At 52.3% G+C, this 21,560-nt stretch overlaps 1 protein-coding gene across 1 annotated transcript; it reads left to right on the top strand.

Moving 5' to 3' along the window:
• Positions 1-2,587: 2,587 nt before the first annotated feature.
• On the top strand, positions 2,588-21,430 carry MIOX (myo-inositol oxygenase). The gene is made up of 10 exons (XM_034763106.1): positions 2,588-2,667; positions 14,353-14,433; positions 15,001-15,081; positions 15,575-15,737; positions 15,948-16,015; positions 16,539-16,648; positions 17,183-17,250; positions 18,390-18,439; positions 18,870-18,982; positions 19,865-21,430. Exons 1-10 carry the CDS (start codon positions 2,650-2,652, stop codon positions 19,971-19,973), a joined length of 861 nt encoding a protein of 286 aa, XP_034618997.1. The 5' UTR covers positions 2,588-2,649; the 3' UTR covers positions 19,974-21,430.
• The last annotated feature ends 130 nt before the right edge of the window (positions 21,431-21,560 follow it).

The following is a 21,560-nucleotide window of genomic DNA, read 5'->3' as shown; positions in this document are numbered from 1 at the left end:
TTCTTATGTTCTTATGTTCTCCTGAGCAGCCTCTTGAGAGGGGCCTTGTCCAAGGCTTCGTGACAGTCCAACGTCAGCACGGCATTATTATTGTTTGTACTGTTGCCCTTTTCTGACCCGAGCGGCTAGTCAAAAAGTCCCGGGGTCCCGGGGACATTCCAGCTGGCAGAGGATGGAATCGGGTATTTTCTTTGATGCAGTTCTGTTGGTTTCCAAAGAATGTACCAAGTGCTGCGGCTCTGAGTCCAGAAGGAAACTGAAAGCAGGAAACAGCATCTTTTGCTCACCAAGAGCGCTCGTCTCATTCCAGGTTTCTTCCAGCATCAGCCACTGTGCTTGCAGCTGTTCCTTTACACTCGCTCTCTCGGTCTGTCGCAGTTGGCTCCGTTCTGCCTTCCCACACGCAGCCCTATCCAGAACAATATGCAGCCAAACGCTCCTGGGTGTGTTCACACACTCGTTTCCCCATAGCAACGTTCCAGCCAGCTCCTAACAGTGCGATCGTAGCACCCAGCAGGTTGCGCCAAGGACCGGGACCCCACTGCGCTAGGCACTGTACGTACGCCGGACAAAACGATGGGCCGTGCCCCAAAGAGCTGACACTCTAATACAGGGGCCGGCAACCTTTCAGAAGTGGTGTGCCGAGTCTTCATATATTCACTCTAATTTAAGGTTTCGGGTGCCAGTCATACATTTTAATGTTTTTAGAAGGTTTCTTTCTATGTCTATAATATATAACTAAAGTATTGTTGTATGTAAAGTAAATAAGGTTTTTAAAATGTTTAAGAACCTTCATTTAAAATTAAATTAAAATGCAGAGCCCCCTGGACCGGTGGCCAGGACCTGGGCAGTGTGAGTGCCACTGAAAATCAGCTCGTGTGCCACCTTCGGCACGCGTGCCATAGGTTGCCAGCCCTGCTCTAATAAGATCGAGGTTCTCAACCAGGAGCGTGCGCCCCGTCTACATGACAGACAGGGGTCTCAGCACACCAGCAGCCTCACCATCGTCATGTTTCGTGTGGGCATCATGGCAGAGGAGAGCTTTAATGAGGGCTCTGAAGGCAGCTGACAAGGTGGCTTTGTGGATGCTTCCAGGGATCTCCTCCCATCCATGAAGGGCAGCATGGGAGAAAGCACAAAGGGGCTTGCTGGCAAAGTTGACAAGGGGGCGATGGAGGCTGATGCCAGGGGCCGATCGGAGGCAGGCGTCAGATAGTGAATGAGGCCTGAGCTGCACTTGAAAGTCAGTCTGGTGGAACTATATTGCCTAGGGGGTGTGATTTTTTTTAACCACTATAGTGATACCAGTAGTGTGGACACAGTTATACCAGTATAAAGATGCCTTGTACGGGTACAATCACCCTGCTCATGCAGGAATTGCTATATTGATATCAAGTACCCGTCTAGCAGCATAAATGCTTCTCCACTAAGGAGTGACAAAGAGTCCTGTGGCACCTTAGACTAACAGATATATTGGAACTTAAGCTTTCGTGGGTGAATATTCACATCTGACGAAGTGGGTATTCACCCACGAAAGCTTATGCTCCAATACGTCTGTTAGTCTATAAGATGCCACAGGACTCTTCGCCGCTTTTTACAGATTCAGACTAACACGGCTACCCCTTTGATACTCTCCACTAAGGGGCTCCTACTGGTTTAATTACACCGGTAGAGTTAAAGCGATACAACTGCGTAGCGCAGACAAGGCCTGAGAGACGATAAGGGGGATGAGGCTGGGCCATGAAGGGGCTCAACCATGCAGAGAAGCTGTGCGAGAGAAGAGGGAGCTGGGGGAGACATGGCCAAAAGGCAAACGGTCTTTGCAGCGGCGTTCAGCCTGGTTGGGAGTGGGGCAGGATGGCATTTGTCAAGGCCAGAGAGCAGGACATTGCAGGGAGCGAGACGGCGAGAGGGTTGGCTGGGTGGATGGCCGGGAAAGGATGGATCTCAGAGCTATTATGCAGAAAGCAATGGCAAGATTCAGAGGCCCCCGGGGCTGGGAGGACCTAAAGAGGGCGAAGTGCAAGATGACCCCCAGGCTACGGGCTTGTGTGCCGCAGGTGGGTGGTGCTGCCCAGAGAGAATGAGAAAGGAGGCGGGGGAGGGCTTGGGGTGAAAGAGTAAGTGCTCTGGGTTAGCCAGGTGGAGCCTGAACTTCCTGATCTTCCTCCGAAATGCCTGGGCCTGTGACAAGGCCTCTAGCTCCGCAGGGCCCGCTCGGCTGGGTTGGCCTCGCCCCTGCCCTGGTGCGACCCCCTGCCTGGGGCACGGGACAGGCCACTGGCTTGTGCCTCTCAGGGACACAGCTAGAGTTCTCTGCATCAGCAACAGGATCCTTCTCCCACCCCCGCCCCTCCTGCAGCTGTCATCCCCCCCCTTCCCCCGCCAGCTGTCGAAGGCTCACACATTAATTGCTTTCCCAGAAGCTACTTCCAAGCAATGAGAGTTTGGCCCAGGGCTAGTTAACTGGTGACTCATTGCGCCCTGGGGTCAGCACTTTTTCAGGCAGGTTCTGACCAGTCCTAGGCCCTCCTTGCGTAACTCGGGGGGGTTTATAAACCCAGAGATGCCTGCCCCAGCCCCAGAGACTGCAGAGCTCCCCTCCTCACACACTCTCCTCCTCCGGGGCTGCCAGGGTGAGGAGCCGGGATGAAGGTCGTACGCATGGTGAGTAGGGAGAGGCAGACTGGCCTGGGATCTGAATCCTAGAGGCAGCAGACGAAAAGCCATGGGGTCACTCCCGTCCTGCCCAGCCATCGTCCCCCCACCTCCCATCCTCCAGGTCCAGATTGTGCCCAGCGTCCATTCGCCAGGGCTAGGCCCTGGCTAGTTTTCAGTGGCCCAAGAGACCAGGCTCCCACTGATTCCACCGGGGACATGACTCACCAGTGTCAGGAAGGTTTTCCTGTGGTTCCCCTGAGATTTTCCTTTGCTGGGTTTGGTCCCACGGCTCCCTCTGGCTCCTCTATGTACACACCCCACTGTACTCCCCCACCCCCATGCAGAGCTTGCATCTTCCACTCGATCCCCCATATGCAGAGAGACCATTGGATCCTCTGTGTTCAGACCCCACTGGACCCTGCTGGATCCCACACACTGCTTCTCATCTGATCCCCTATGCACAGGCCCGACTGTCCGTGCACAGACCCCGTCACACCCCATCAGGTATCCTGCACACACAGACCCTGCAGGTTCCCCGGTGTGTGCAGCTGCTCCTAGTTGATCCTGTACATATAGATCCTGCCTTCCCCCACTGGCTCCCACGTGTACAGATCTGCCGGATTTGCTGTGCCCAGGTGCGAGGGGACGCACTGGGCTCAGGGTCCAGCCACTTCTCCTTGATCTCATAGCAGTGCCAGGCACACTTGCCCACCTCTCACCCTTATGCTTGGGCCTTACAAGAGTTTGCTAGAGGATAGGGGGATACGTGATCGCCCCATCTCAAAAATGACACATTGGAATTGGAAAAGGTGCAGAGAAGGGCAACAAGCTTCCATAGGAGGATGAAAAAGACTGGGCCCGTTCATCTTTGAAAAGAGATGACTAAAGTGGGATATGATAAAGGGCTGTAAAATCATGACTGGTGCATGAATAAGGAAGTGTTATTTACCATTGCCATGGGTCAGAACAATGGTCCATCTATCCCAGTATCCTATCTTCCAACAGTGATCAGAGCTAGATGCTTCAGCAGGAATGAACAGAAATGGGCAATTACTGAGTGATCCATCCCCTGTTGTCCAGTCCCAGGTTCTGGCAGTCAGAGGTTTAGAGACACCCAGAGCCATTAATGGGCCTGTTCCCCAGGAACTGATCTAATTCTTTTTTGAACCCAGTTATACTTTTAGCCTTCACAACATCCCATGGCAATGAGTTCCACAGGTTAACTGTGTACTGTAAGAAGAAGTCCTTCCTTTTGTTTTAAACCTGCTGCCTATTAAGTTCATCAGGTTCTTGTGTACAGGTAAATAACACTTCCTTATTCACACACCAGTGATGATTTTACAGCCCTTTATCATATCCTGCTCTTCTGTTCTTATGACATAAGTAGTGACATCTCTGTACCTTTCCTCAGCATATATTTTTGACAGGTTTCCAACTCCCCTCCCCCCATGATATTGTCCCAATTAGACTCCAGCATTAGATTGCACGTCCCTCTTTTTGGTCCAATGAGTTGGCTGTATGGTTCTGGAAGTCCCTCCTATCATGTCCTCCCTTTCCAGGACCCCTAGGATTCCCTTCGAGCCATGTGTGCATTTACGGTGCCATGGGCCCTGTTGGGAAAAAAACGAAATTTTAAAAAGATGTTAATTAATTCATCCTTCTGGAATCATTAAAAATAAATGACTAAATATAGATTTCATGCCTTTTGCTCATTTTAGAAAAAATATGCTTTTTATGCCATTACTACAATTCTAAATAAAGCTGATTCAATAATTGTTTGAAAGAGCTAGCAAAATTCTCAATACATATGTGCAAGAGGTTTAATAACAAAGGAATAAATGTATCTATCCCCAGCCACCCCCTCTATCTATCCCCAGCCAGCCCCTCTATCTATCTATCTATTAGCCAAGATGTATTTGCTTTGAACTGTGTGTAATGATCAGTGGGTCAGGGAAGTGTCCAGTGCAGAGAGACCCCTGTCTGATATACAGACACTCTTTCATAGCACAAAGACTTTCCCGGTTTTGCAACCTTCCAATGTAACACAACTGAGAACTTTATGTAAACGGGGGAATGGTCCCGCTATCGTGGGGAACTTTCCTGGCTTATACGCGACCCCGGTGAAGTGGGCTAGCGAAAGGATCTGAGTCCTCGCTCCCACTCCCTTTACCCAGAGGCTGCCTGACCTCGAGGGCCCCCCTTCCACTCTCCTGTGTGGCAGAGTGCTCCTAACCCCAACAAGGCTGGGCCCAGGATTCCTGGGGGTCTCGACCCCCAACCTTGTCGTGATCACTTAGGGCAGGGGCTAGGGTGTCCCCTCTCCAGGGGGCTCTCTCTGCACTGGACACTTCCCTGACCCCCTGATCATTACACACAGTTCAAAGCAAATACAATTTATTAAACAGCAACCAATTTAAAAAAAAAAGGAAAAAACAGGAAAGGAAAACCTGTCACCCCGCTCTGTGGCACGGGGACGTCACAGCCAGCATCTCTGCAATGTCAGGGAAAGTCAGTCAGTTCCTCACACGTCCCAGGCCCCTGCCCAGTCCCTGGCTGTGCGGCAGGGACACTGCGGGTCGGACACTTGCTCTGGCGGTGGCCACACGCTCTCAGGCTCTAGGTGGCAGGACCCTTCTTCCCAGCATCGCCCCCGCCCCGTCGGGGTTACGATCCCCCCAAGTCTGGCCTGCAGGGCCTCTTGGCTGGGGGGCGTCTCCCTGCGCTGGGCCCACTGCCCAGGGTCCCCCTCCTCTTCCCGGCTGCTCCCCGCACCCAGCTCCGGACGGCTCCAGCCCCGGCTCCAGCTCCAGCTCCAGCTCCGGCTCCAGCCCCAGCTCCACTCGGCCTCAGCTCGGCTGCGGCTGCTGCTCCGCCTTCAGCTCCCTGGGCTGCTTCTCCGGCCCCTCTGGCTCCAGCTCTGCTCCCGGCACAGGTCTGCTCTGTGGGCTGCTTCTGTGACTGCTCCCAGCTCGGACCTGCCTCCTGGGCGGCTTGTCTGCCCCTCTGGCTGGCCCGGCTCCGCTCCCCAGCTCAGCTCCAGCCCCCACTCTCTCCTTAGCTCAGCCCCACTCTGTCCGCCCCAGGCAATTCCAGCTCGCACCCCCCTGGCCTCCTGACTCCCTGATTAGCCTGGCCCCCTGTCAATCAGGCTGACCTGGAGCATTGGCCTCTCCCCATTGGTCCTGGGGACTGTCAGTCTCAGGCTCCTGATTTCCCATCAACCCTTCCCCTTTCTTTTGGTAGTGGGTGCTAGCCAATCAAAACACCCCCACTGAGTTTTAGTAAGGGGACAACAGTCCCCTTATATTTAGAAAACGATACACTCCGGGCACATGTGGACAGTCAGTGCATGCATCACAAGTGCACGGAAATAGAAACTGGACATATGCGGAGGACCATGCAAAGCCAGGATTAGCAACCAGTGTGTGCTGCCTGCATCTATCTATCTATCTATCTATCTATCTATCTATCTATCTATCTATCTATCCCCAGACATCCCCTCTATCTATAGGGGGTCATATGGGGGTCTATAACAGTTATTTCAGAGGAATCAAGAATAAAAACCAGGCAATCCCACTGTACATCCCCCAAAGCGTACACACGCATACTTGTTTTCCAGCCTTATTTTATACAACACACACACAGCCCGACTTAAAGAAACTCTTAACTGTGTAAAATTGGTCAATACACCCAGGCAGGAGACAAAATGCAGGCTTAGATGAAACTATCCCCACTCTATGTAAAAGAATTCATAACCCTTTTTACTTTTCTTTCCACAACTGCTCCCTGTTTTGTTAAGTTACCCCTGTAACTTGTTCAGAGTTTAAGGTGCCTGCATGGAATGTGTATTGATAAAACTTGGATCTAATAAATGAAAAAACAACAATGGAGTGTTCGGGAAACCCATATTTTAATATCTGGGAGGCAATGGATACAAACAAAATGTTCAGCGTCTCTGAAACGGTTTAATAGTCAGTATTTTCACATTATTCACTTATTTGGCCCATTTAGCAAAATACAAAAAAGAAATGAAAAATCCTGAAACAGCCACAAACACCTACATTTTATCTAAGCTAGAGGCAGGAATTTGGCAGCCCGATAAAACCCAGCTGCAGAATTATCACACTCTGCTCTCCCAGCACCCTGTTGAACATCTGGTTTTGGGTCTGGCAAAAGCAGGCCGGGCCGAACCCACTCGTGCCTTCAGAGACGGTGGTGTCCCGGTACTCCAAGGCCTCTGAGGAAACAGCGCTCAGCTGCTGAGGGATTTAAATACGAAACACAAGTCAGGTTTGATTTTAGTTTTTACACCACACTTTAAAACCTTTACACTTTGTGTCAGGAGGCCTCTTCGGCCTTTACGAAAAATTCGCCTCAGGCTGGTCTTGCTCCACAGACCTTTTGGCGGGTGTGGGGGAACCAACTGCTCTAGCAAGTTCAGCAACCGTAGCCTGCTTCTCTCACCGCTACCGCACCTTTTGCGCCAGGGCCTTAAACATTCTTACGTGCAGCTTCCTAGATTAATAGATTCCAAGGCCAGAAGGGACCGTTGTGATCATCTCGTTTGATCTGCATAACACAGGCCAGAAAACATCCCCAAATAACTTACGTGTGCCTCGTCTCTTCCACCCCATTGTTTGAGTGACTTGGGGTCTCCTGATTGAGTTTCAGAGCCTCAAACGACAGCGGGGCTCAGGAGTCGTCTTCGGTTTCTCCTCCTTTGCCCCATCCTTGTGATTACTTTCATTGTCAGCTACCATGGTCTCATGGCTTGCCTGGCTTGGTGCCGGTGTGCCCTCTGCACCTTTTCCAGTTCTAATAGAGCTTTTTTGAGATGGGGCAACCAAAACTGTATGCACTATTCAAAGTGTGTGCGTACTATGGCTTTATATAGTGGCATAATGATATTTTCTGTTTTATCATCTATCCCTTTCCTAATAGTTCCCAACATTCCATTAGCCTTTTTTACCTCTGCTGCGCATTGAATGGATGTTTTCAGAGAACTATCCATGGTGACTCCAATATCTCTCTCTTGAGCAGTAACATCTAATTTAGACCCCATCATTTTGTATATATAGTTGGGATTATTTTTTCCAGTGTACATTACTTTGCACTTATCAATATTGAATTTCATCTGCTCACTTTGCCTAAGAACGTTTGGTGTGGGAACTTGTCAAAGTCTTTCTGAAAGTCCAAGTACACTATATCCACTGGATCACCCTTGTCAAACATGCCTGTTGGCCCCCTCAAAGAATTCTACTAGATCGGTGAGGTATGATTTCCCTTTACAAAAGTTCTGTTTACTCTTTCCCAACATATTGTGTTCATCTAATAATTTTGTTCTTTACTATAGTGCCAACCTATTTGCCTGTTCTGAAGTTTGGCTCACCAGCCTGTAATTGTGAGGATCGCCTCTGGAGCCTTTTTTAAAAACAGGTGTTAGATTAGCTATCCTCCAGTCATCTGGGACAAAGGCTAATTTAAGCAATAGGTTACATTTAACAATTAGCAGTTCTGCAATTTCATATTCGAGTTTCCTATTTGGTGCAAAATACCTCTGAGCTTTCCCGTTTTCTTCAAATCCACTCTTACATCATATCCTCTTTCACTTCAACAAAGCCTTTAATCCCTCCCAAACCCTTCTTCGTTAGGGCTTTAGTCACCATGACGCCTCTGTTTTCAATGATTTCTCAGGTCTATCAAATGCTGTCTTGTGTATTTATCTCTATCAAGTACCTAGGGTCACAGTTTGTGTACAACGTGAAGTTTGATATAAGAACTGGGGAATTCTTTCTTGGGACCCCTTCAATGTGAGGACAACTATGTAATTTTTTAAATTGTTGCTTTGCAGATACTGCTACAATATATCACTGAGCATTTTTCTTGCCAGTTAGAAATGACCAAGCATGGCGTTTTGGTCTGTTATATATGCCCAGTGTATCTGATGCCCTTGTTAATGTAATTTATTTATTTCTCACTGCTGATCCCCTTGGGAAAATGATTAGAAAGACTGGCAAAAGAAAGGTGGGGAGATAATACCTCAAGAGGCAGGGGAGAGCTTTTGTGTTACAAGTGCTCACTTGTGCTAAAGTATGACGACTGGCAAACAATGCATATAACATTGCTTCGCTAAATAAAGGTTCCAGACAGTTGTCAAAGTTTCCCATAAAAGCCGGGTCTAATGTGTTATCCTCGGGCCCTATTTCTGAATTATACTTTTTAAAGCCTGGGTTACTCTCTCTCTTTCTCTCTCTGTACGTAGCATGTAAGAAATACTTTCTAAAACATTAATTGGGGTTATTTTGTATGTCATTAGACCTTTGACTAAAAATAGTATGTTTAGTAGAAGGAGATGGAGAGGATGCAATTTTAGATACCAGCTATTAGCTCGAGAAAAATGGGGAATGTGAGGTTGGGGGCACGTTTCTTCAGATAACCACTAAAAACTCAGAAAAATGAAAGGGGCCAGGGAAGGTGTCAGACGGGGAAACCTTTATCTCTGTCCTTCGGGCAGTTAGAAAGCCATGATTTAAAATTAGGGCTGTCAAGCAATTCAAAAAATTAATCATGATTAAAAAATTAATCGTGGCGTTAAACAATAATAAAATATCATTTATGTAAATTATTATTATTAAATAATAATTTTGGCTGTTTTCTACATTTTCAAATATATTGATTTTAATTACAACACAGAATACAAAGTGTACAGTGCTCACTTTATATTTATTTTTGTTTACAAATATTTGCCCTGTAAAAAACAAAATAAATAGTATTGTTCAATTCACCTCATACTAGTACTGTAGTGCAATCTCTTTATCGTGAAAGTGCAACTTACAATTGTGGAATTATGTACAAAAAATAACTGCATTCAAAAATAAAACAATGGAAAACTTTAGCGCCTACGAGTCCACTCAGTCCTACTTCTTGTTCAGCCAATCGCTCAGACAAACAAGTTTGTTTACATTTGCAGGAGATAATGCTGCCTGCTTCTTGTTTACAATGTCACCTGAAAGTGAGAATAGGCGTTCTCACGGCACTGTTGTAGCCGGCGTCACAAGATATTTACGTGCCGGATGCGCAAAAGATTCCTGTGTCCCTTCATGCTTCAACCACCATTCCAGGGGACATGCTGCCATGCTGATGACGGGTTCTGCTTGATAACAATCCAAAGCAGTATGGACTGATGCATGTTCATTTTCATTATATGAGTCAGATGCCACCAGCAGAAGGTTGATTTTCTTTTTTGGTGGTTCGGGTTCTGTAGTTTCTGCATCAGAGTGTTGCTCTTTTAAGACTTCTGAAAGCGTGCGCCACACCCCGTCCCTCTCAGATTTTGGAAGGCACTTCAGATACTTAAACCTTGAGTCGAGTGCTGTAGCTATCTTTAGAAATCTCCCACTGGTACCTTCTTTGCATTTTGTCAAAGCTGCAGTGAAAGTGTTCTTAAAATGAACAATGTGCTGAGTCATCATCTGAGACAGCTATAACATGAAATATATGGCAGAATGTGGGTAAAACAGAGCAGGGGACGTACAATTCTCCCCCAAGGAGTTCAGTCACAAAATAAACACATTATTTTTTTAATGAGCATCATCAGCATGGAAGCATGTCCTCTGGAATGGTGGCCGAAGCATGAAGGGGCATACGAAGGTTTAGAATATCTGGCTACAAAAGTGCCATGTGAACGTCTGTTCTCACTTTCAGGTGACATTGTAAATAAAAAGCAGGCAGCAGCATCTCCCGTAAATGTAAACAAACGTGTTTGTCTGAGCGATTGGCGGAACAAGAAGTAGGACTGAGTGGACTTGTAGACTCTAAAGTCTCACATTGTTTTGTTTTGGAGTGCAGTTATGTAACAAACAAAAATCTATATTTTTAAATTGCACTTTCACGATAAAGAGATAGCACTACAGTACTTGTATGAGGTGAATTGAACAATACTATTTATTTTGTTTATCATTTTTAAAGTGCAAATATTTGTAATAAAGCTAATATCCAGTGAGCACTGTACACTCTGTATCCTGTGTCAAGTATCAGAGGGGTAGCCGTGTTAGTCTGAATCTGTAAAAAGCAACAGAGGGTCCTGAGGCACCTTTAAGACTAACTTGCGTCTGACGAAGTGGGTATTCACCCACGAAAGCTTATGCTCCGATACTTCTGTTAGTCTTAAAGGTGCCTCAGGACCCTCTGTTGCTTTGTATCCTGTGTTGTAATTGCAATCAATATATTTGAAAATGTAGAAAAACGTCCACAAATATTTAATACATTTCAATTGGTATTCTACTGTTTAACAGTGCGATTAAAACTGCGATTAATCTGGAACCCACATAGGGTAGCATCAAACACAGCCCATACTCGATGGGGACCCCATCCTGAAATAAATCTTTCCCGAATGCCCCTTCTGCCCTTCAAACAACCCCCAATCTTGCCAAGTCATCATCAGAAACAAGCTCCCCATAGACTAGGACCTACCAACGCCAAGTGACACCAGACTCTGCCAGAACAACAGATGCAAAATGTGCAGGCAAATCTCCACTGTTATGATAATCAACATCCCCCATAACACACCTTTCAAAATCCATGGGTCCTGCACATGCCTATCACAACCTGCGGGGTACCTCATCCAGGAGCGGCGGAAGCCCCCTACAAATGGGAGGGCCCACCGCCGCCCGAACTGTGGTCCTGCCCTGCCCCTTACCCCTGAGGCCCTGCCCCTTCCCCAGGGTTGGGTTGAGGTTTTCATGCTGTGCAATTCATGTAGACAAAATTTTACTAAAATCACAAGGCCTCTTTACGGTGGAAGCCAGTAGGGGCTGATTGCCATTTGGGAGAACAGGATAATGAAATACGTTACCTTGATGAGGAAATGGAATAGGGAAATTTGGGGGAAAAGCCTGGTACAGTACCATAGAACACTATGGGGATCAGAAAACCTTCTGACTGGTTCAGAAAAATGTGATGCATCCTAATATTTTATGATGTATGATCCTGCAAAAGGCCGTGTGGTTAAAGACGACTTGCTAATTGGCTCAGGCAGTGGGGTGTGGTTTGTCGCATACTCCTAGAGCCGGGAATTTTCGGTGGGGTAGATTCATAGGTTCATAGAGTTTAAGGGCAGAAGGGACCGTTAGACAGGGCGGGCCGTAGGGAAATGGCACCCTGGGTGAACTTGTATTTTGGTGCTCCAGCCTCCACTGCGTCCCTGAGCTCCCCACCCATCCCCCAAGGCCTCCATTGCCCCCTAACAATCCCCCCCATTGCCCCTGGACCCCACTGCCTCCCCAGGCTCCCCACCCCCTCCATCGCCCTTGACCCCCGCTGCCTCCCTCCCATTGGCCCAAGCTCCGTTCCATGGCCTCGCACCCTAGGTTCAGCACGCTCCTTCCCTCTTGACCATGGCATCCTGGGTGATTGCCCACATTGCCCACCCGTAAGGCAGGCCCTGCCATTAGATCATCTAACCTGACCTCCTGCATATTACAGCCCATTCACATACACCCAGTTCCCCCTGTATGGAGCCCAATAGTGTGTGTTTCACTACAGCATAACTTGTGTTTTTTTGGCTAAAGTGAACCTTCCAGAAAGACAGCCAGTCTTGATCTGAAGACCTCCGAGACGGACAAACCACCCCCTGCCCTCCTTGGTAGTTTGTGCCAACGGTTAATCACCCTCACTCACTATGACAAAATGTGCCTTATTTCTAATCTGATTTGGTCTGTCTTCAGCTTCCAGCTGCTGGTTCTTGATCTGCCTTTCTCAGCTAGATTACAGACCCCTTTAGTGCCCAATCTTTTCTCTCTACGAAGGTCCCTATACACTGGAACCAAGAGTCACCTTTCAACATCTTATTGATGAGCTAAACAGGTGGTGCTCTTTATGTCTCTTGTTTCAAGGCATTTTCTTCCCCTCACCCACCTTTGAGTTGTTTTTGTGGCTCTTTTCTGCGTCTTCTTCAATTTTTAAACATCCTTTTAAAGTGTGGACCCCAGAAATGAGGATTGTGGAATCAAACATTTTATGTCATGATCACCGGGCCGCAGCAATCACCAACTTCTAGTCCAGTGATTAATTCATCTTTGTCCATCACAATGAGGTCCAAAATATTCACTTTCTGTTGCGTAAATGGCTTTTCTCATCTTTCTCCCGGCTCCTCCATCCCTTTTAAAAACTTTCTTGGCCATCTCTGAAAGGCAGCGGTAGAACAGCTAGACCCCGTACACACGTCATTAATCCTAAAGTTATATTTACAATTTCTATCAGGAATCCCTTGCAACCTTTGTGCATGTGTTTAATTTATTTAGAAATGTTCTAACTGCGTACAAATATGTGTTTCTGAAAATCAGAAAAATGCATGATGTATATCATAGAAATATATATAAACATTTCTCATTTATTCCTCCGTTATTAAGTCTTTTTTGCATATATTTAATTTATTTAGAATTGAGCTAACTGCATAAGAGAAGACATACCTTTAAAATGAGGAAAAGTTATATATATAACATAACCCTTCTCTTTTATTCCTTTGTTATTAAGACTTTTTACACATATTTATTCTATTTAGACTTGTACAATTACTTAATTTGACTAAATTTAGAATTGTACTAACAGCAAACGTGAGGATAATGCATGAGTATATATAAAAATGTATTTTTCTCATATATATATATATTATTGCTCTGTTATTAAGCTTTGTTGCATGCATTTAATTTATTTAGACTTGTACTACTGTAGTGGTTGCATACAATTATTTTATCAATTTGATTTAGATTTGTGCTAATTGCACACAAAGTATATTTTACACTAAAAATAAGGAAGAAGCATGACATTTATATTTATTCGTTTATTTTGAATGATTCCAGTAAGGATACATTAAAAAAAAATTAAAAAAAAAAAAATATCTTGTTTTTCCCCCAAAATGGCTGAACGGCGCCATAAATGCACATGTGACCAAACCTGAAACCTAGGGGTCCTGGGAAAAGTAGGCAGGACTTCCAGAGCCATCTGGCCGTCTCATTGGACAAGAAGGAGGGGCATGCAGTCTAAAGCTGGAGTCTGATTGGTGGATTATAATAGCTGGGGGAGGGTCCGGGCATGGAAACCGGTCAGAGCTATAAGAACAGGAAAGGTGCAGATATCACTAGTGACACGGAGCTGGGCATTGGAGCCTGTTGGGAATTTGTCACTGGATCCTGCTTCCATCAGAAAATGCCGATTTGCTGAAGTTGAACTGTTCCATGGGAAAGTGTCAATGGCAACAAAACTTTGGCATGAAGCAGGCGGGTCCCTTGCCTGTGCACATACTTCCCGGCTCTGCGGCAGCCTGCCTGGCAGTCGGTTGGGGAGTCCGGGCTTCCAGGGTTCCCAGCGCCGGCCAGCCCGGCAGGTGGGCGCTGGGGAACCAGGTGTCTGAGAGCTTCCAGTCTCACTGACTTGTGCTGTGGAACTGGGAGTCCACTGTGGAACATGGACAGACAGACACATGCACAGACAGAGTGACGGACTAATGGACAGTTGGACATACTGACACAGCATACAGACAGACATACCGCCTGGACATACAGTTTGATCTACTGAGGCAATAGCCCTTGGTATGGGTGCCATGGCCGGGGCCGGGTGGGAGGGGGTGGCAGGGAGGGGAGCAGGAGGGCACTACCCTCACTGGTCCCTCATGTGAAGCTTCCCTCACCCCAGGACGCAGACCCCTCCGAAGTTTACCGGCCGGAGGCAGGGGCTGAGGATGGCAAGCTGCAAACAGACTACAGGAATTACACGGTGAGCTCCCGCCGCCCTGTCGCCTGCCACCGGCTGTCTGGGACCTACCTGTGGGCATGGGCGTCAGTCCCCCACGTCTAGGCAGAGACAGGTCCCGGGGCTAGGCGCTCAGGCTGGAGCCGCTCTGCTCCGACCAACAGGCTGGCAATCCAGTGACCGCAGCAACTGCACTCCCTGCTGGGGCTAGGAGGGGCCAAGGGAGAGGCCGGGGCTGGAATAGCCGAGAGTCCCCTACTGCCAGCGCTCCCGCCCCACTCCCCACAGTGCCCCCTGCTGGGAGTGATCAGGATGGGAATAGCCGGGAGCTCCACCCACAGCCAGTGCCCCGCCCCCTCCCCACAGCGCCCCCTGCTGAGAGAGACTGGGACTGGAGTAGCCGGGAGTCCCCCATGGACAGTGGCCCCTGCTGGGAGTGACCAGGACTGGAATAGCCGGGAGCTCCTCCCACAGCCAGGGCTCCTGTCCTGCTCCCCATGGCCAGAACTCCATATCTACCTCCTGTTGGAGAGGCTGGGGCTGGAGTAGCAGGCCTGGGCTCTCGTCTGAGTCACGGGTGTGTTGTTCCAGGCCGGGCCGCTGCTAGATCGCGTGTATAACACCTACCTGCTGATGCACACGCACCAGACTGTGGACTTTGTCCGGAAGAAGGTACGTCCCCTGGGGATGCACAGAGCCCCACCTGTGCCCCTCCAGCGCCGCTGACCCAGCCCCCCGAGACGCTCAGACAGCCCCTTCCTGAGAGGGGACTATGACTCTCCAGTGGTTGTGTCTAGCAAAGGGTTAGCCACAACACGGCTCTCCGGGAGCCTCCTCCCTGCCCTCCCCAGAGCCCCTTAGAGGATGCTGCTCCCCTGACAGTCCCTGGGAACCCCAGCCCACGGGAGCCCCCTCCCCAGCCCAGCCCAGAGCCCCTTAGGGAACGCTGCTCCCCCAACAGTCCCTGGGGACCCCAGCCCATGGGAGCCCCCTCCCCTCCCCAGCCCAGAGCTCCTTAGGGAACGCTGCTCCCCCAACAGCCCCTGGGGACCCCAGCCAAGGGAGTGAAGCTGGTGCAGACATTCTCCCGCCCCATTTCTGGCCCCAGGAGCTGGCAGTGACCCCTGTGCTCAGAGCTGGGCCTCACCAGCTCCCCTGTCCCCAGGGCGCAGAGTACGGGGCCTGTGCCCAGCGCCGAATGAGCATCATGGAGGCCTTGGATTTACTGGACAACGTGGTGGATGAATCGGACCCGGACGTGGACTTTCCCAACTCCTACCACGCGTACCAGACTGCAGAGGGCATCCGCCGGGCCCACCCGGACAAAGGTAGGGCCAGTCCATGTGTGCGCCAGGACTGGGGGGCTTGGGTGCAGGATCCCAGCGGGGGTCTCCGCAGAGCCAGGTAGGTAGGGACCGACCCCCTTCCTGCTCCGGGACGAGAAACCAGCGTGGGCTTTTCTGCTGCCGAACAGCCCCGCCAGCGGGCTGCCCCCACCCCAGCCCCAGGCTGACCCCTCTCTGCTCTCTCTGTCACAGACTGGTTCCAGCTGGTCGGGCTGCTGCATGACATGGGCAAAGTCCTGGCCCTGGCCGGGGAGCCTCAGGTGAGCAGCCGCGGAGGCAGCGTGTGCTCCAGGCAGGGGAGTGGGTCGAATGCATCCAGCCCGACTGGTTACCCCTGTGTGACCCCTGGGGATCAGCCGGGGAGGGGGAGTGAGGGGGGCAATGCCCTAAGAGGCTAGCTGCATGCAGGCCACCTGTCAGAGAGCACGTCAGACACAGAGCCAGGGGGGCCAGAGGGGGTCGCCCCCCAGCCCCTGGCCAGCTCCTCAGCTGTGTTTCCAGGACTGCTGGTGCCCAGCTCAGAGCCCGACCAGCGGGACGGGCCAAGCACCCAGCAAGATTCAGAGGGAAGGGCCGCGTCCGTGGGTCCCATGGAGATTTGGAGCTACTGCAGTTAACGCTGATCTGTGGCTACGAGAGCCCAGGGTGGGTCAGGTGTGGAGCAGTTACCCTCCCCCCTCAGCTACCCACTGAAGGGAACATGGTTGGAGCCAGGACCCTGGGTCAGGTGGCCCTCAGCTCGGCCATGGCTGGTGAGCCCTTTCCCCCCTGTTCTCTCTGCAGTGGGCTGTGGTGGGCGACACATTCCCCGTGGGCTGCAGGGTCCAGGACTCTGTCATCTTCAGCGACTCCACCTTCCACGACAACCCCGACACAAAAAACCCCCTGTACAAGTGAGTCCTACCCCTCCCCCCCCCACCAGAGCCCCTGAGCCCTGGGGGTCCCATCCCACTAGCAAGTGACCCCTAGGCACACCGCACCCTACAGGGCAGCCTCCCACTGGGATGGCTCTGCCCCAGGGCTGCCCCTACACCCAGCAGCCTCCCATGGTCTGCGGGCTGGAGCAGCAGAGAGCTGGGCCTGGGGTGGTGAGAGCAACTGGGCATTGGGGTGGGTGAGTCTAATCCCCCTCCAATGGCACAGCGGCAGTCCTGAGTCCCCGTGGTGCCCCACACGGGCGGGTCTGGGTCCTGCCCTCCTTCCCCCCCAGATGGGGGGCGCAAGGCTCAGTTTCCCCAACAATTAACACGCCGAGTCGGCCGATTGTTACTGTGTTCTGCACCCGCCTGCAGGCACCTGCCCTGCCGGCTCCGAGCCAGCGCTAGTGCCCTGTAGCCCTGCAGGGTGCTCCCCCAAGGAGAGGGGACGAGGCGGGAGGGCTGGGGCCCCGCCGGGAGCTCCGCTGACCGTCTCTCTCTCTTGCTCAGCACGCAGTATGGGATCTACCAGCCTCACTGCGGCCTGGCCAACGTGCTTATGTCCTGGGGCCATGACGGTAAGGGCGTGCCTGGCGCGGGGCTCCTGGCTGCGGCTGAGGGCTGGGCCTGGCTCCGGAAGCCTCTTGGAGAACGGAGCCAGGGAGGGGGATTTGCTTCTAGGGCCCCTTCAGGGTGAGGATCAATGCACCAGATCCCTGCTCTCAGCTACCCTCTCCTCCCGGCTCTCCCTCATCTTGCTCCTTGGGGGCCTTCCCCTGCGCCTTGCGGTCAGTGTCCCATAAGGCTCCCTTCGCACTATTCCCCTTGTCCCAGGGGCCACAGCTGTACCCCCCCTTCCCACCTGCAGCTCCCAAACCCACCACCCTCTCCTGTCCCGTTGTCCCCCGCCCCACCTCCTGCACGTGGGGCCCTGCCTCCCTGGCCCTCTTCTCACCTTGCTGCTCCCTTGGCCTGTGCACCCTCCCCCCACCGCCAACAGCCTCCGCCAAAGAGCAGCCGGGTATCAGAGGAACAAAATGCAGTCCAGGGGCAACTCTCCAGACACACGATGCTTGGTCCCTGCCTACGGCAACCAGGATCTTCCCCCAGCGGCCTGTCCCTGTCCACAGGGGCTGAGGGCACTACGATGGAATACCCTTGCAAAGCATCTCTCCTGTTGCCGGCTAGCGGCTGGGCCACAGAGGATAGCAGCCTACTGCCAGTTAACAGAGGTGCTCCAGTAGGTAGTGCATGACTTGTGTATCCCCCGTTCACAGCTGGGGAAACAGAGGCACAGACTTGCCCAAGGTCCCATTGCAAATCGCTGTCAGAGCCAGGAACAGAACGCAGGAGTTCTGCCCTCCCGCAGCCCTCGGGCGGCACGCCTACCCTGCTTTGCTGTCTCTGTGGCATTGTCAGCTCCTGCAATGGGTGCTCCATCCCCTGACTGATCTGCGCAGCGCCTGGCACCAGGCTAATATTGTCAGATGTGGGCAGTGACCTTGGGTGCCCAGCAGGAGGCACCCGGGGCCTGGTTTTCCGCTGGGCGCACGGAGCTGTAGAGCTGCATGCAGTCCTTACTGCAGGTTCATTTCTGGCTGGCACAGCCGCCACGCGCCGAGCCGGGTAGGAGTATCCTGTGAGCAGAGGCTGGGACAGGGTGTTGGAGGTAGTCTGGGTGCCCGGGCTCGCAGGGCTAACACTGCTCTCTCCTCAGAGTACATGTACCAAGTCATGAAATTCAACAACTTTGCTCTCCCCCAGGAGGTAAGTGGCTGGGGATTTTTGGAGGTTTTTTTTTTTGGGGGGGGGGGGGGGGAGAAACGGGTATGTGGCTGTGAGAACTGATTTATGCCTGTCCCCCAGCTGAGCCAGGGGACTGTCTCCTGCCGCCCCCAGGGACAGCATGCTGGGCATTTGCCCCATGGGCTGTCCCTGCTGTCCAGCTGGGTTATGCAACCGGAAGTCTTCACAGTCCTGTTCCTCTGCCTCCACTTGCTCCTTGATGCCCCGTTGGCACGGCGCTGATACCCGCTCCTGCAGGCTCTGAGGAGGAGGAACTAAAAGCCTTGGGGACACAAATGGGAGATTTGGCTCCAGGGAATGGAGAGGAGCCCCCTGGGCTGGGCTGTATCAGTTGGTGGGATGGGTGGGTCCAGGCCGATGCTGCCCCTCTCACCCCTTTCTCTTCTTGCAGGCTTTCTACATGATCCGCTTCCACTCGTTCTACCCCTGGCACACGGGCGGGGATTACATGCACCTGTGCAGCAACGAGGACCTGCGCATGCTGGCCTGGGTCAAGGAGTTCAAGTGCGTGCCCCAGCCCTGGGGCGGGGGGGGGGAGGGGGCAGGGGCTGCTGAGCCAGCCACTGAGGTTGGGCATTGCAGCCATGCAAGCAAAGGCAGCAAATTTGAAACTGATAAAAGGAAATCTTCCCACCCCCCCCAAACCAGGGAGTACCAGGGAGCTGTGGAACTCTCTGCCACATGAAGTTACTGAGGCCAAAAATTTAAGATTCACACAGGCCTTGGACATTTTATGTGGACAATAGGAACACACATAGTTATTGATGCTAACATGTTTTTGCACAGATATTAAGCTTCTGGGCTTGAGCTGTGCTCCAATTATTAGAGAGCAGGAGGGGACCTAATGTGGGATCCTCCCCTCCCCCCACTGTCTATTACAGGATGCTTGCACCTTCCTCTGGCACAGCTGGTTCCCTCCCCTGTTGGAGACAGGATCCAGGGCTGGGGGGACCTGGGGACCGCTCCAGTCTGACAGTCGCAGTGTTTGAGATTAATGGAACAGAGAGAGGCTGGAGTCAGCAGGGAATGGGAGCAGGGCTGTGGCTGGGGAAGGGGGCAGGCTCTCTGGCTGAGGGGCAGTGTGTGGGGACTAGCTTTGGCTAGGAGGCATACATGGAATGAGTTGCTGCACCCACAGGAAGCCCTGGAGAGCTAGCCCAGTTACAGACATGGGACAGCATTGACCAACCCCATGCCCCATGGGCTGGGGGGCAGAGAGCAGCATTGGGGTGGATTAGCACTGCCTGCCTGGGACGTTTGCCCCCTTGCCACAGGGGAGCAGCTGAGCTGGTCCCCCTCCTGCTGCCAGGTTCCTGGGAGGTGAGCGGGGCAGGGACAGCAGAAGGGAAGCAGCCTAGTTCAGCCTTTGCTTTCTGCTCCCTGCAGCAAGTTCGATCTCTACACCAAGTGCGAGGATCTGCCTGACGTGACGCAGCTGAAGCCGTATTACCAGTCCCTGATTGACAAGTACTGCCCAGGCCAGCTGTGCTGGTGACCAGCCAAGCAAGCACCTGCCTGCTCCTGAGGCCCCTACCCTCAGCGGGCTGGAGGAGCTCAATCCCCGAGCACAACAGGAGCCAGTCTCCAGGCCCCGGGGAACAGCCACCCCCAGGGCTAGCTCTGCATTCCCCCACCAATCAGCCTGCAAGGAGGTCCCCTAGAGCTATTGCACCTGGGCTGGGCTGCTAGGGGAGCCAGGATCCCGGGCCAGGGAAGACACATGCAGGTGGAAGTGGCGAGATGAGATGGTTCTGCTCGCTGCCACATTTCTCATTCTGTTCCCCACTCCTGCTCGCTGAGGCCTGGGTACTGCAGAATGCCACACAGGCAAAGACCAAGCTGCAGCCACCACCTCCCCTCTTGGGGCCAGCCAAGCTGTCCCACCCCTCACAAAGAGAGACCGCTCCCTCCCCAAACCTTTCCGGTTTGCCCCTTACTCTGCCCCTGTACAAGCCCCTGCTGGCATCAGCAAGCAGCTGAAAGCCCCTGGCCCAGCTCAGAGCTTCTAGCACTCCACAGCCAGGGCTGGGTAGGGAAGAGCGTGTGTAATCTCCTATTCAACAGGAGCACCGCGGTGCTGGGGGGCCTTCTCAGAACTCAATAAATGGGTTGTTAGTGTACACGGTGCTGGATCTGTGACAGGCATACTGCAGAGCCCCGCAGAACTTGCCTCACAGCAAGGGGGGGGTGGGGGTACTGAGCTGATGCTGGGCCCTAGCCTCTCCCCACACACCATGTTGGGGCCACCTCTATCTCATCTCTCCTGCTCCTCCTAAGGGGGCTACTGCCACCATTGCCTCAGCATCTCTGCAACCAACCGCCTGCCCCTGCCCTTCCTCCTTCACTACCAACGCGCACCCTGGCCCGGCCCCCAGGGCTCCAGCACAAACTCAGAGCACCAGGCTGACCTGCTCGGAGCTGGATAACAGACTGCAGCACAGACCCCAGTAAGGAGTGGCACCTCCTCTTGCTGAGCCTTTGCCTGCGCTTGACTCCTCTCCCCCTACCCCCCGGCTTCTGACTCTGGCCTTTACCAGCTACTCCAGCCCCAGCCCACCCGACGCTCTGGGCTCAGCCCAAGGCCCTCCTGCAGCTCGCCTCAATACCTGCTCTCTGGGCCTGCACACGCAGCATCTCCTCCTGCCCCAAAGCTCCTTTGTTCTCCCCCAGGGCAGTGCACGGGGCTGTCTAAGCGGGCAGTGAGAGGTCCATGGGCCCAGGGCACAAGCTGGGCCACTTGAAGCCAGGCAGGAGGCTAGAGCCGCAGAGAAAGGCAGCTGGCACTGCCCCGGCACCCTCAGCAGCCTGCAGGAGGTGGTACAGTAGGATGGAGGCCTGAGGTCCCGAGGCCAAAGAACATGGAGACTCTGCGCTGAGACCATGGGCTAGAAGAGCGGGGTGGTTTTTATAGCACAGCTGGCTCCAGGAGCTGCCCCCCAGAGGGGGTAAGACAGCAGCTGGCTCCATGGTTACACGAGGGCTGAGGCAGCTCTCTGGCTAGGATGGGGACAGTGGTGTCATGGAAACAGCTAGGGCAGAAATTCTGGTCCCACAGCTGTGTGCTCAGAACAGCTAGACGGGG

Source organism: Trachemys scripta, chromosome 1 (assembly GCF_013100865.1).
Source record: "Trachemys scripta elegans isolate TJP31775 chromosome 1, CAS_Tse_1.0, whole genome shotgun sequence".
NCBI lineage: Eukaryota > Metazoa > Chordata > Testudines > Emydidae > Trachemys > Trachemys scripta.
The sequence above is the reverse complement of the archived record's forward strand: the minus strand, read 5'-3'. Positions and strand labels throughout refer to the sequence as shown.